The following is a 14,928-nucleotide window of genomic DNA, read 5'->3' on the forward strand; positions in this document are numbered from 1 at the left end:
AGTGAGGGTCTTTCTTTCATTGGTGTAGCTGCAGTGATAATTACTGTAGTGAGTTTAAGGCATGTTTAAGGCCGAAAGATCACAGTAGGGCAACAGTTTCATTAAATGATGGTGTACAATCCATTTTCTTGCTAAAAGGATGTGAGAGAATTATTTTGCAGATCTATTGTTTGCAACTATGTTTATACTCCATACATCATTGTAAAGCACATTTATTGTATAGGAGTGGAACTTCAATTTTACATTGTCTGATTTTACTTTTTTTGCAGTTTTAAACCATAAATTTGTAGCCTCTGTTAAAAACCTGTAAGATCAATGCTAAAAATTCCCTGATTTTACATTTCTTCGTAATATGGTTTACCTTGATTCTAAGTTCTTACTGGACATCTCACTTGACTTGGTCCCGTTTTCTTCCTATTGACATTTGATGTGACTGAACGAGTTATAAATAAATGGTTTGCACCGCGAATGGTGGCAGAGTTGTGGGAATATTGTAGGCCGTTGTGGAGAGAGAGGAGACATGGCAGAGGAAATGCTGACATAATCCACAATTGTTGTTGCCAACACAGCTCGCAACATTTAGCTTCACTGTGCAGTCATGATACAGCCACTGCTAGGTTGCAGCAGTAATGGAAAAACAAGACAGTTGATGGAAGATGTTCCAGACCGAGTCGATACGTGATGAAGGGGCCGAGCAACCACCTTTTCTTGTGCCACTTATAACTCAGTCTCATCATTTTTGCAAGTATTTCCGATGTACTGTATTTAGTAACAGTGTCAGTCATCAACCTTTTAAATTCAAACACTGAGTCTTCAAGAATACGCTTGGTCATAGTCGAGGAAATGTTGCCCGTTTGTGGCTAGTGAACTCTTATGGGCTGGCAGCTTGTTACTACCCCATAGCCAGTGCAGCCACCACACCACACCACCCCAACACACGTAAAACGAGTTCGCCTACTGGATGTGTGGATAGGCAGCAGTGAAAGAGGGCATGAAGTGAAACTGTATCACCTGAGCTTTCTTTCAAATTTACATTTTACACAGTGTACAGAAAATCACATAGCTGACTTCTAATAAGCTTGTAATCTCAATTGGCGAAGTAATCACATTTTTTCACATCTCTGTTTCTCTCATCATCTCTGATTTGCTACGTTTCTTTTGTCAGGGCAAATACCATCTACGTATATGAAACTCTAGCCTACTGAATCTCATTAAGAACATTTCATAGTTAGCTGTTAATTTCTTTTTTAATTCCTTTTAATAATCATCAGATACAAAGACTTTATTTAATTGCTCTTTAGATTTTGTACTATTCAAAAAATGTGAGAAATTATTAACTACTGTATTTTTCTCATTGGCCAAATATCTCATGTGTCCTATCTTTGTGTTTCTAAATACGTGTCAGATCATCAGTTCTCTGCTATTCATGGCTGTCTCTCTCCCTCCTCCTTTCTCCCCCCAAGTCAAATGACTTTACTAACAAGTGTGTCTTTCTGCTACACACACATCATTTGTGCGTTAAAAAAAAGGGGGGGGGGGTCATTATCTGACTTGATGTGCCTAATCTGTGTCACAGTGAATCATCTCTCAGCTTTTCCCGTGAAAATGGGTTGTATTTACTATATCGTGGCATAACAAAGAAAGAGTTTGTGCGATAGAAGTGTGTTAATAGGAAAGAGGGAAAATGGAATACTCTCGTTGGAAAAGGGTGAAAAGGAAAATATGGGAATGAGTGTTTCAGGATAGAAGAAATAAAGAAGATCGTTCCCCAAAGACAAATCTCATACTGCCCCTATAAAAGATGCATTAAGTACAACCATTGTTCATAAAAGGAAAGGACAAGGGAGAAAATACTCACACAAAATATGCAACATTACTTTTTATGCACTAAAATAGAACTTATAATCATTATTAAATAATGTGTATTCTTTATATTCCAAATAACAGCCTTTGCCCGTTAGTTTTATTGTATGAGAGGACAATAATAAAGGGGTGAAAATTATAGACAATGGAATAGTTTGAAGGGAAGAACTTGCACCATGGAAAACAAAATATGAAATAATGAAGCAATTATATTGGACCTTGGTGGTCATCACTCTGCCTAATCTGCAAAGGTAGCAGATTCTCTTGAGGGTTTAAATTTTTATATCATATCTGTGACTTACCAAACAAGAAAGTGCTGGTAGATAGACACGATAAAAAACACATACACAAATTTCAAACTTTCGCAACCCGTGGTTGCTTCATCAGGAAAGCGGGAAGGAGAGGGAAAGACGAAAAGATGTGGGTTTTAAGGGAGCGGTTAGGGAGTTGTTCCAATCCCGGGAGCAGAAAGACTTCTTAGGGGGAAAAAGGGACAGGTACACAATTGCGCGCAATTAAGTTCTCCACGTATGTGAACACCACCATTACTCTTATCATGCAAACATAGGGGTTACACTCGTCTGGTGTGAGACATTCCCTGGGGGTCCATCGGGGGCCGAACCACACAATAATCCTGGGTTCAGTGTGGGGCGGCAGAGGGGTGCAGTTGACTGTGGTAGTCGCTGTGGGGTTGTGGACCACTGCGGCTGCAGCGGGGACAGAGCCTCTCCGTTGTTTTTAGGTCCCCGGTTAACATACAACATACAATACAATGATAAGGTCAGTGGGGCCAGTTTGTCTAATTGCCTTGTTAAGTCTATCAACATAGTACAACACTTCTGAATTTGGTGGGTGGTACATACCAATAACTTTATGTTTAGCTAACCTGCTTGAATGAGCGTTTATGTGGACTACAACACAAGTCTTTTCAATTGTTCTTTCTTTGCATTATTGTTCAGCAAATGAGATTTTCTTAAATGAAAGATGTTCATTTACAAATATTGCCACTCCACCCCCTTTTTGTTGTTGGCTGCAGTAACTATCTGCTAACACACAACCATATAATTTGTAATACTCCATTTCATTGTCTTTTAGTCCATGTTCTGTTATTTACTAAGATGTGAGGTGAATTCTCATCCACAAATAATTGTAGCAAATTGAGTTTATTCCTAAGATACTGCATGTTTAGATGCGTTATCCTAAAGGGCAGTGATATTTTACAGCACTTCATGACATGGTATTCTAAATCAGCCGAATTATTTTACAAGCCTTTAACATTGCACTGTATTTACAATTTACTCACTTTCAAGTCAGTTTCTTTTGCATGTGAACAGGGTTCTTTCCAATCAAAGGGATTTAGTTCAGTAAAATCATGTTGCTTGAAAACGAGCCTAAACAAACTGGTTGACTATAAGATGATGAGGTCCGTTGTTTTATGCAGCTCCTTACAAAGTTCCGTTATCTGGTTCACTAACTTGAGCTTTCCATTTCTGTTTAAGAGAAGTCTGTGTCTGGTATGTTCCTCATGTTTCAGTTTGCTTATGTCTAGCAAGTACACATATTTAGTTTTTTACGTAGTTTCTGCAGTTCTAAAATATACCACTCAATTTCTGTATTAACACATGACTACTGCAGGAGATCATGTTGCACTGGCCGGTTTATTATGGTAACATTTATGTTATATAGTTTTGGCAATAACTTCCTGTAAACTGCGAATGCTGACTTGCTCTCGCTTTCCTAAACATTTTTGGCACCACCATTGATTACAACGTGGTTGTCTTTTTTCTGACGTGTTTCTGATAAATTCTCGACCACAGCAATTAATGTCACTCTGGGTTTAACTTTAGTGAATACAGAATATTCATTGTGTAAAGCTTCACGAAGGGGAGCTGAAAGGCTTTTTCCGTGGCTGTCCACATACAGTAATAACTTCTTTGTGCTTCCAGGTCTTTGAATTTTTCTGTTTCAGCCTTTATCAGAGGATTCGTTATATTTAATTTCGCTTATACTATTTGTTGTTTTGCTTGGTGAGTCTAGTGCTGAAAACTTATTTGATGTAACTGGCACACCATATCTAGTGCTTTGTTTTGTTTTTCACTTTCTTGATGGTTTCGTGTTCTGTTTTTGGACCTAACTGCAGTCCACATAAATTTATTTGTAGTTTCAACATATTCTGAGTTCCATATTATGTTTGTTTTGTCATAAATAACTTTTTTTTTTCATGTTTGACAATATGAATGGGACTGTTTTTGTGTCTATTTACCGCTACTGTTTCACTGGACCACAAACTTTTTTCACTTAAGAGATTTTTGTTTTCTTGTTTCAGGAATGCTATTTCTTGAGGGTTTCAATACCACAATTTAATGACTTGATAATTTTGTTTTATGTGTGTACCACATTGAGAAGAACTTTACATTTGTCACGCACACAATCACTACAGGTCCAACAAATATCGTCATTCACGAACGTCGGGTTTATGTTCGCACACCTGTCATGTAACCACAAGTTGCACTTCACACACAGGATGTCCTTAATCACATGTTTTTTACATTTTTTGCACGTCGAGTTATTATAAAATTGCTTTTCAACTGAGACTGATGCAGCACTGCGCTGACCTTTTTCAATCATGTTTGCTGCTCAAGACATAAGCAGTAATCCTGTTAACAACAGTAGGAGCTTGTTTACAATACAATTCTATTTATCGTCAAGTTTTAGTAAGAACATTTCTACTTGCCATGTAGATTAAGAACAATTTTCAATTCTTGTGTCTAGATAATCAGATTATTTATAGGAGGAGTGTGAAGGTGTACACCCTTCATCACAGCAGATACTTGCACCAGGTACAGCATGATCACTATCGGACAATGAATTGCAGCCCACTCATAGGCTCATTCAGAGATTAATATTTATCTATAAGTTCATCAATACAGAGTGAGATTGATGCATTATCCTGTGCAAACAATGACTCATTGCAAATGCTGAAAGTGGGATTGTATATGCCAGTTTCATGTTCTTTTGCAAATTAAGAGAAATCCTGACAGATGTAGTCTGAAGATTCAAAGGGAAATGTAATGTTTTTTTGAGTAAGGAAGTGCAAGACATCCTCATTTTAATTGGCTTTTGTTGTGGAAAATTAAAAAGCACCCTTCATCAAAGCCCACACTATGTTTCAGGTATCTGAATACCGTTGCCAATCTTGGAGATTTTGTATTCCCAGATGTAGCATGCTTTTGTCATAGGCTTCACAACATTATTCTGTGACCTGTTTAGTGTACCACAAGGGATCTATTACATCTCTTATTAACTTACTTCGTGTAAAGCTGTTGATATCCAAGAACATTTCTCTAAATTTAAGACTCATTTAGTTGACTTCTACGTAGTAAGTATGGAAAGAATGGAGGTGGTCTCTGGGCCTGGCCTTCCCCTTTCCCTTTGGTGCCTTCCCTGTTTTATACTTTGCCTCCTCCCCCTCTTCTCTCTGCCCTCCATCCCCCCTATCTCACTTTCCTCTTTCCCCCTCTAATGCTTTTTTCCCATTTTTACCCTTCTCATTCTTTTTTCCCTTTTTTACCCTTCTCATTCTTTTTTCCCTTTTGCTCCTCTCATGTCTTTCAGCTTTACCTCTCTCATGCCTTTTCCCTCTCCCCCTCTCGTGCCTCTTCCCTTTCCCCCATTGTCTGCCTTTCCTCCTTCCCTGTCTAATGCCTTCCTCCTTCACCATTTTTCATCTACCCTCTGATGACTTTTGCCACCCCTCCCCCTGTCTCACTCCTTGACCATATTTAGCCTCTCCCCTTCAGTACTTCTCACATTCCTCTCCTGAATGCTTACTGCTTTTCACTCCCTTCACTCTTCTGCCTTTCCCTCCTTCACCCTCTCTTGCCCTTACTACCTCCCTGCGCCCTCTCTTGCCCTTACCACTTCCCTGCGCCCTCTCTTGCCCTTACCACCTCCCTGCACCCTCTCTTGCCCTTACCACCTCCCTGCACCCTCTCTTGCCCTTACCACCTCCCTGCTCCCTCTCTTGCCTTTCCCTCTCTCTACCCTCTCTTGCCTCTCATATAGCAAAAGTGCTTAGTTCTTTTCCCTTGCTTCATTATAGAATTGTGTCCAAGGATTCACTCTCATGATGTCCTTGTACAAATACATTGCATTACTGTAACATATATTATTCTATATTCAGATCAGAGTAAAACAGTGATTGACAGTTGTTTACAAAAGAGCTACCATGACAAAACCAACCAGGTAACAAGCACTAATGTGTCTTTTGTTTTCTTTATCTTTTCCATATCACTTTGCAGATGACAATTACTGTCACTAATGTAACTATTGGGATTTGTTGTTGTATTGTAATTTGTTTCTCAGTGCCAAACTTTTTTATTATACACAAAATGATATCTGCACCAAGTAGTGGAAAGTGAGCAGCAAAGTGATAAAGTCATTATGATCCTACAAGGTGAACTCAGTACTCCACATTATTTTATGCCTGACTATGTCAGTTTGTTAATTTGATCCAGATATGCAGGTATAAAGCTTTGGGCAGTTAGAATGTTTGGTAAGATACCGTTAATTAATAAAAATTTTTAAGCTTGTGCAATTGTTAATTTATTACTAACATCGAAATTCAAGCAAATGAATGAATTTTTAAAATTTATTATTGCCATAATTATCGCATTTGTGAACACAGTGTAACTAGTTATTCACTTAATTTTTGTGCCCCTGACCCCTTTTCCAAGCAGTAGTGCTAATTGTTATGATGAACAGTTATTTAACATTTTTTTTTTTTTTTGATTTATTAATGAATTTGCCAGTTTGTTGATAGAATATACGAATTTATATTAAACATAGTCAGTTTTTTGCTTAATGTTAAGAGTTAATGATATTATTAAAATTTAATTTTTTTTTCCTAGTTCCAGCCTCCAACAGTTTTGGCATCCTGTGTTGAAAATGTCTGGGTACCTAGGAAATCTCGAAGAGAAAAACCTCACCTAACAGAAGCTCTGTGGTTGTTTTGTGGTTCACATGGCATGAGAGTTTGGTTACCATTGTTCCCAAAAGATGGTGACAAATCTCATACGTTTATGTCAAAGAGAATTATGTTACCATTTCAGCTTCGAATTTATCCTCTAGGTAAGAATTCATGTGGATACTACACCATATATTAATCATAAGAGCATAAAGTCACCTCTAAATCACATGATTAGATTAGATTAGATTAGATTAGATTAATACTTGTTCCATAGATCATGAATACGACACTTCGTAATGATGTGGAACGTGTCAGGTTAATAAAAGATGTCTGTACAAGAAATTACATTACACAAAATATTGCATGACAGTAATGATTAAGGTTTTTTTTTTTTTTTTTTTTTTTTTTTTTTTTTTTTTTTTTTTTTTTTTTTTTTTTAATTATATCTAAAAATTCAGCCAATGAGTAGAAGGAGTTGTCATCTAGAAATTCTTTTAATTTATTTTTAAATGTTAGTTGGCTATCTGTCAGGCTTTTGATGCTGTTTGGTAGGTGCCCAAAGACTTTTGTGGCAGCATAATTTACCCCTTTCTGTGCCAAAGTCAGATTTAACCCTGCATAGTGAAGATCATCCTTTCTCCTGGTGTTATAGGTATGCACACTGCTATTACTTTTGAATTGGGTTGGATTATTATCAACAAATTTCATAAGGGAATATATATACTGTGAGGTTACTGTGAGGATCCCTAGATCCTTAAATAGATGTCTGCAGGATGACCGTGGGTGGGCTCCAGCAATTATTCTGATTACACGTTTTTGTGCAATGAATACTTTTCTACTCAACGATGAATTACCCCAGAATATGATGCCATACGAAAGCAGTGAATGAAAGTAGGCATAGTAAGCTAATTTACTGAGATTCTTATCACCAAAATTTGCAATAACCCTAATAGCATACGTAGCTGAACTCAGACGTTTCAGCAGACCATCAATGTGTTGCTTCCAGTTTAACCTCTCATCAATGGACACACCTAAAAATTTTGAAAATTCTACCTTAGCTACAGACTTCTGTTCAAATTCTATATTTATTACTGGAGTTTTGCCATTTACTGTACGGAACTGTATATACTGTGTTTTATCAAAATTTAAAGAGAGTCCGTTTGCTGAGAACCACTTAATAATTTTGTGAAAAACATCATTTACAATTACATCACTTAGTTCTTGGTTTTTGGATGTTATTACTATACTTGTATCATCAGCAAAAAGAACTAACTTTGCATCTTCATCAATGTGGAATGGTAAGTCATTAATGTATATCAAGAACAGTAAAGGACCTAAGACCGAACCCTGTGGGACCCCGTGCTTGATAGCACCCCAGTTTGAGGAATCAGCTGTTTTAACATTACACGAACCACTTATTTCAACTTTCTGCATTCTTCCAGTTAAGTATGAATTAAACCATTTGTGCACTGCCCCACTCAAACCATAATGATTTAGCTTATCTAAAAGAATTCCATGATTTACACAATCAAAGGCCTTTGAGAGATCACAAAAAATACCAATGGGTGATGTCCGGTTATTCAGAGCATTTAATATTTGATCAGTGAAAGCATATATAGCATTTTCTGTTGAAAAGCCTTTCTGAAAACCAAACTGACATTTTGTTAGTACTTTATTTTTACAAATATGGGAGGCTACTCTTGAATACATTACTTTCTCAAAAATTTTTGATAGAGCTGTCAGTTGATTTATTTTACATCAGTTACATTAAGGAAGTTGTATTGATCCCCAGTATCATAACTTATATCATCACTGCATGTTGTTTCATTTGTAGAAGCAATTTATATCATTTTATGTTGAAGTAATTGTTAATTTCCTCATCCAGAATTAATGATATTAAAGTATTTATCTAACATTTTTGTGGTGCTAGTAGTTATGTAATTAGTATTGATATTATGTATTGAGCTATTGGTTGGAAGTAGAGATGTATTACTTGCAACAAATTTCATTAACGAATAAATACACTAAGAAGCAGTGGTTAGATTACTAAGTTCCTTGAACAGGTTTCTACATGATGATCTTCAATTTACATCACAAATGATTCTTATCACATGCTTTTGCACCCTAAAAACTTTCGCTCGGTTTGATGAGTTGCCCCAGAATATGATCCCATAGGACATAATAGAATGAAAAAAAGCAAAGTATGCAAGTTTTTTATATTTATATCTCCAACATCTGACATCATTCTCACGGCAAATACAGACTTATTTAGGCGCTTAAGCAATTCTGTGGTATGCCCTTCCCAACTGAATTTATTATCGAGTTGTAATCCCAGAAATTTAACATTGTCAACCTCTTCAATCTGCATGTCTTCATATTTTGTACACATGCTGGAAGAATTCTCTCTCAGGTTCTGAATTGCATTTAGTGGGTATTCTGAAAGTTTAATGGCAGTGAAGGAGCTTTAAACCACTTATTAATGTCAGTGAAAATTTGAGTAGCAGCTATTTCTAAATCTGTACCCGACTTGCTACTTATTGCAATGTTTGTATCATCCGCAAACAAACCAAACTTAGCATCTGGCAATGTAACAGATGAGAGGTCATTTATGTACACAAGAAAAAGCAATGGACCCTGTAGTGATTCGAGAATTTCTGTATAAATTCTAGAACCGCTTAGCCTTCTACTGTCTCGAACACGTGATATTCTGGGTATGTGTGTGGGATGGTAGAATCCTACCTATTTCGCGTAGCATGTTTGTGTGTGCAGGTTTAAAATCAGTCGCGGGAAGAAAGTACACGCGGCGGTTGGACGGCACCGACAGGTACCTGTTGGGCAGTCCATAGATGTTTTAGCGAGTGTGTAAGGAAGATCCATGGAGTTTATATGCAACTCTGTGCTTATTGTGTCATTGACTATTGTTATTAAAACAAGAACGGTTGAAAAAGTACTCTTGTAGACTCTTGATGCAACCTTGTTAGAGGCAAGGCTCATTTTATGATTCACGTTAAGAAAGGTCATGGTATCCAAGCCAACTTTCTTTTAACTGTAACTCAATTTGTTTCTAACATACGACTGTATGAGAGACATGCGGAAAGTTACATATTCATGTGGAAAGTGAAATTTTCATTGTGTATGGTGGTCAAATGCATTGTTAGTTGACAAAAAGTAAAGTTTGTACGTCTACTTGTTTCATAAGTGGAAAGAGTCTAAAAATTCCTGTACCTAACATTATTAGATGGAGAAGAAGTAAAGAGGGTTTCCAGCAGCTGGCTGTTCAGTAAAGAAGAGTGGTTGCAAATTCCAAGTAAGTCACCTTGTAAAGAAGTGGAGAAATGTAGTGTCCCCCTGAATAGGTCAGGCGTGCACTACACACCGGAAGCGGCTACAAGGGTAGCGGAGTACGTGTGGAGTGCACATGGTTTTTTTTTTAGGTTAGAGAATTCCCTCCCTAGGCCCGACAAGACGCCTCCTGAGACGCGGCAAGGTAGGAGTAGGCAAAATGCAACAGGGAATAACAATATTAATGTGCTAATAGTAAACTGCAGGAGTGTCTATAGAAAGGTCCCAGAACTGCTCTCATTAAGAAACGGTCACAACGCCCATATAGTACTGGGGACAGAAAGTTGGCTGAAACCAGATGTAAACAGTAATGAAATCATAAACTCACATTGGTATGTATACCGCAGAGACAGGCTGGACAGTGAAGGGGGAGGCGTGTTTATAGCGATAAGAAGTGCAATAGTATCGAAGGAAATTGACGGAGATCCAAATTGTGACATGATTTGGGTGAAGGTCACGGTTAAAGCAGGCTCAGACATGGTAATTGGATGTCTCTATAGGCCCCCGGGCTCAGCAGCTGTTGTGGCTGAGCACCTGAAGAATAATTTGGAAAATATTTCGAGTAGATTTCTCCACCATGTTATAGTTCTAGGTGGAGATTTTAGTTTGCCAGATATAGACTGGGAGACTCAAACGTTCATAATGGGTGGCAGGGACAAAGAATCCAGTGAAATTCTTTTAAGTGCTTTATCTGAAAACTACCTTGATCAGTTAAACAGAGAACCGACTCGAGGGAATAACATATGAGACCTTCTGGTGACAAACAGACCCGAACTATTTGAAACAGTTAACGCAGAACAGGGAATCAGTGATCATAAAGCGGTTACTGCATCGATGATTTCAGCCGTAAATAGAAATATTAAAAAAGGTAGGAAGATTTTTCTGTTTAGCAAAAGTGACAAAAAGCAGATTACAGAGTACCTGACGGCTCAACACAAAAGTTTTGTCTCGAGTACAGGTAGTGTTGAGTATCAGTGGACAAAGTTCAAAACCATCGTACAATATACGTTAGATCAGTATGTGCCAAGCAAGATCGTAAGAAATGGAAAAGAGCCACCGTGGTACAACAAAGGAATTAGAAAACTGCTGCGGAAGCAAAGGGAACTTCACAGCAAACATAAACATAGCCAAAGCCTTGCAGACAAACAAAAATTACGCATAGCGAAATGTAGTGTGAGGACGGCTATGCGAGAGGCATTCAATGAATTCGAAAGTAAAGTTCTATGTACTGACTTGGCAGAAAATCCTAAGAAACTTTGGTCCTATGTCAAAGCGGTAGGTGGATCAAAACAAAATGTCCAGACACTCTGTGACCAAAATGGTACTGAAACAGAGGATGATAGACTAAAGGCCGAAATACTAAACGTCTTCTTCCAAAGCTGTTTCTCAGAGGAAGACTGCACTGTAGTTCCTTCTCTAGATTGTCGCACAGATGACAAAATTGTAGATATCGAAATAGACGACAGAGGGATAGAGAAACAATTAAAATCGCTCAAAAGAGGAAAGGCCGCTGGACCTGATGGGATACCAGTTCGATTTTACACAGAGTACACGAAGCAACTTGCCCCCCTTCTTGCAGCGGTGTACCGTAGGTCGCCAGAAGAGCAAAGCGTTCCAAAGGATTGGAAAAGGGTACAGGTAATCCCCGTTTTCAAGAAGGGACGTGGAACAGATGTGCAGAACTATAGATCTATATCTGGGAGAATTGAGTTATTTTTAAAGACTGGCCTCAGATACTCCATTGCACTTTTCACCAAACCTGATAACCCCAAGCTGTCAGTAGCAGAAATGAAGTACTTGTTTAAGAGGTTTTGCAACACTACATGCATTTGTTACCAAAGTCTCATTTATTTTTATAGTTATCTGTTTCCCTTTTAACTCCATCCATTCTGCACCTGAATTTTAATTAAAAAATGGTAGATTGCTACTCACTGTAAAGATGAAAGTTTGAGCTGCAGACAGGCACAATGGAATATTCCAGAATTTGAAACACGAACATCTGCTAGCATGAGTTTCTTAGAAGTAGATACCTTAGGGGTTGCGAAGCAACTCAAATCGCTTGATACGGGCAAGTCTTCAGGTCCAGATTGTATACCGATTAGGTTCCTTTCAGATTACGCTGATACTATAGCTCCCTACTTAGCACTCATATACAACCGCTCGCTCACCGATAGATCTGTACCTACAGATTGGAAAATTGCGCAGGTCGCACCAGTGTTCAAGAAGGGTAGTAGGAGTAATCCATTTAACTACAGACCTATATCATTGACGTCGGTTTGCAGTAGGGTTTTGGAGCATATACTGTATTCAAACATTATGAATCACCTCGAAGGGAACGATCTATTGACACATAAGCAGCATGGCTTCAGAAAACATCGCTCTTGTGCAACGCAGCTAGCTCTTTATTCGCACGAAGTAATGGCCGCTATCGACAGGGGATCTCAAGTTGATTCCGTATTTCTAGATTTCTGGAAAGCTTTTGACACCGTTCCTCACAAGCGACTTCTAATCAAGCTGCGGAGCTATGGGGTATCGTCTCAGTTGTGCGACTGGATTCGTGATTTCCTGTCAGGAAGGTTGCAGTTCGTAGTAATAGACGGCAAATCATCGAGTAAAACTGAAGTGATATCAGGTGTTCCCCAGGGAAGCGTCCTGGGACCTCTACTGTTCCTGATCTATATAAATGACCTGGGTGACAATCTGAGCAGTTCTCTTAGGTTGTTCGCAGATGATGCTGTAATTTACCGTCTAGTAAGGTCATCCGAAGACCAGTATCAGTTGCAAAGCGATTTAGAAAAGATTGCTGTATGGTGTGTCAGGTGGCAGTTGACGCTAAATAACGAAAAGTGTGAGATGATCCACATGAGTTCCAAAAGAAATCCGTTGGAATTCGATTACTCGATAAATAGTACAATTCTCAAGGCTGTCAATTCAACTAAGTACCTGGGTGTTAAAATTACGAACAACTTCAGTTGGAAGGACCACATAGATAATATTGTCGGGAAGGCGAGCCAAAGGTTGCGTTTCGTTGGCAAGACACTTAGAAGATGCAACAAGTCCACTAAAGAGACAGCTTACACTACACTTGTTCGTCCTCTGTTAGAATATTGCTGCGCGGTGTGGGATCCTTACCAGGTGGGATTGACGGAGGACATTGAAAGGGTGCAAAAAAGGGCAGCTCGTTTTGTATTATCACGTTATAGGGAAGAGAGTGTGGCAGATATGATACACGAGTTGGGATGGAAGTCATTACAGCATAGACGTTTTTCGTCGCGGCGAGACCTTTTTACGAAATTTCAGTCACCAACTTTCTCTTCCGAATGCGAAAATATTTTGTTGAGCCCAACCTACATAGGTAGGAATGATCATCAAAATAAAATAAGAGAAATCAGAGCTCGAACAGAAAGGTTTAGGTGTTCGTTTTTCCCGCTCGCTGTTCGGTAGTGGAATAGTAGAGAGATAGTATGATTGTGGTTCGATGAACCTTCTGCCAAGCACTTAAATGTGAATTGCAGAGTAGTCATGTAGATGTAGATGTAGAAGACATGAGACTGTTACATGTCTTAACTTTCTGTCAAAGCCTTCTTCAGAAAAGAAAATACACACACATTCATACAAGCCAGTACACACACCTCTCTCTCTCTCTCTCTCTCTCTCTCTCTCTCTCTCTCTCTCTCACACACACACACACACACACACACACACACACACACACACACACACACCTACCTGCATGTGCATACCACTCTTATCAGCAATTCGGACTGGAATGCAACTTTAATGTTGAGTGAGAGCCACACTCTGCAGTGGGGCAGAGGAGGGGGGCTTATCAGGTTACAGCTCAGGGGAGAGGAGCACTACCTGACGAAGTGTGCAGGGACTAGACAGCAACAGGACAGTACTTCCAGGTGCAGTGTCAGGAGGCTCTGGAACAGGGATGGGGAAGGGAAATGGAGAGGAGCAGGGAATGTAAAAAAAAACAGGTGGGAGCTTTGGCAGAGAACAACACACTGTGAGACTGAGGGGACATGTAAAAAGAGAAGAGATAACAGTTGGGTGGAGACTGTGGGGACAGCAGGTTATTGTAGGTTAAGGCAGGGTTACTTTTGGTAGCAGAGAATGTGTTGTAAGCATAACTCTCATCTCTGCAAATCAGAAAAGTTGGTGGTGTAGGGGAGTGTCCAGAGGGCGCAGGCTGTGAAGAGGCCATTGAAGTTGAGCACGTTATGTTCAGCTGAATATTGTGCCACTTTGCTTTTGACCACAGTTTGGCAGTAGCTGTTCCTCTTGGTGGTCACTGGTTGGTAGCCATACCAATATAAAAGCCGTGCAATGATTGTAGCAGACTTGGTACATGACATGGCAGCTTTCACAGATGGTCCGGCCTCTGGTGGGATAGGAGATGCCTGTGACAGGACTGGAATAGGAAGTGCTGGGTGGGTGTATTGGGCAGCTCTTGTACCTTAGTCTTTCATGGGGATGTGATCCCTTTGGTAAGAGGTTATGCTTGGGTGTGACGTAGGGAAGAAGTAGGATGTGTTGGAGAGTGGCTGAGGGATGGAACACCTCTTTAGGAGTGGTGGGATAGATCTTAGGTAGGACATTCCTTATTTCAGGGCATAATGATAGATAATCAAGGCACTGATGGAGGATGTGATTCAGCTTTTCCATTCTGGTGTGATATTGGGTGATGGTGGTGGCACTGCTTCATAGCTGGTTCTTGGAGCTGATAGGAGGATTGGGGGTATGTGGGG

At 39.2% G+C, this 14,928-nt stretch overlaps 1 protein-coding gene across 1 annotated transcript in view; it reads left to right on the forward strand.

Moving 5' to 3' along the window:
• LOC126272137 (guanine nucleotide exchange factor subunit Rich) overlaps positions 1-14,928 on the forward strand; it is a 274,952-nt gene that overhangs the window by 112,308 nt on the left and 147,716 nt on the right. Inside the window, exon 12 of the mRNA XM_049974745.1 lies at positions 6,774-6,993. Coding sequence (XP_049830702.1) covers positions 6,774-6,993 — 220 coding nt within the window. The remainder of the gene's footprint in view (positions 1-6,773; positions 6,994-14,928) is intronic.

The sequence above is a fragment of the Schistocerca gregaria genome, chromosome 5 (assembly GCF_023897955.1).
Source record: "Schistocerca gregaria isolate iqSchGreg1 chromosome 5, iqSchGreg1.2, whole genome shotgun sequence".
Classification (NCBI taxonomy): domain Eukaryota; kingdom Metazoa; phylum Arthropoda; class Insecta; order Orthoptera; family Acrididae; genus Schistocerca; species Schistocerca gregaria.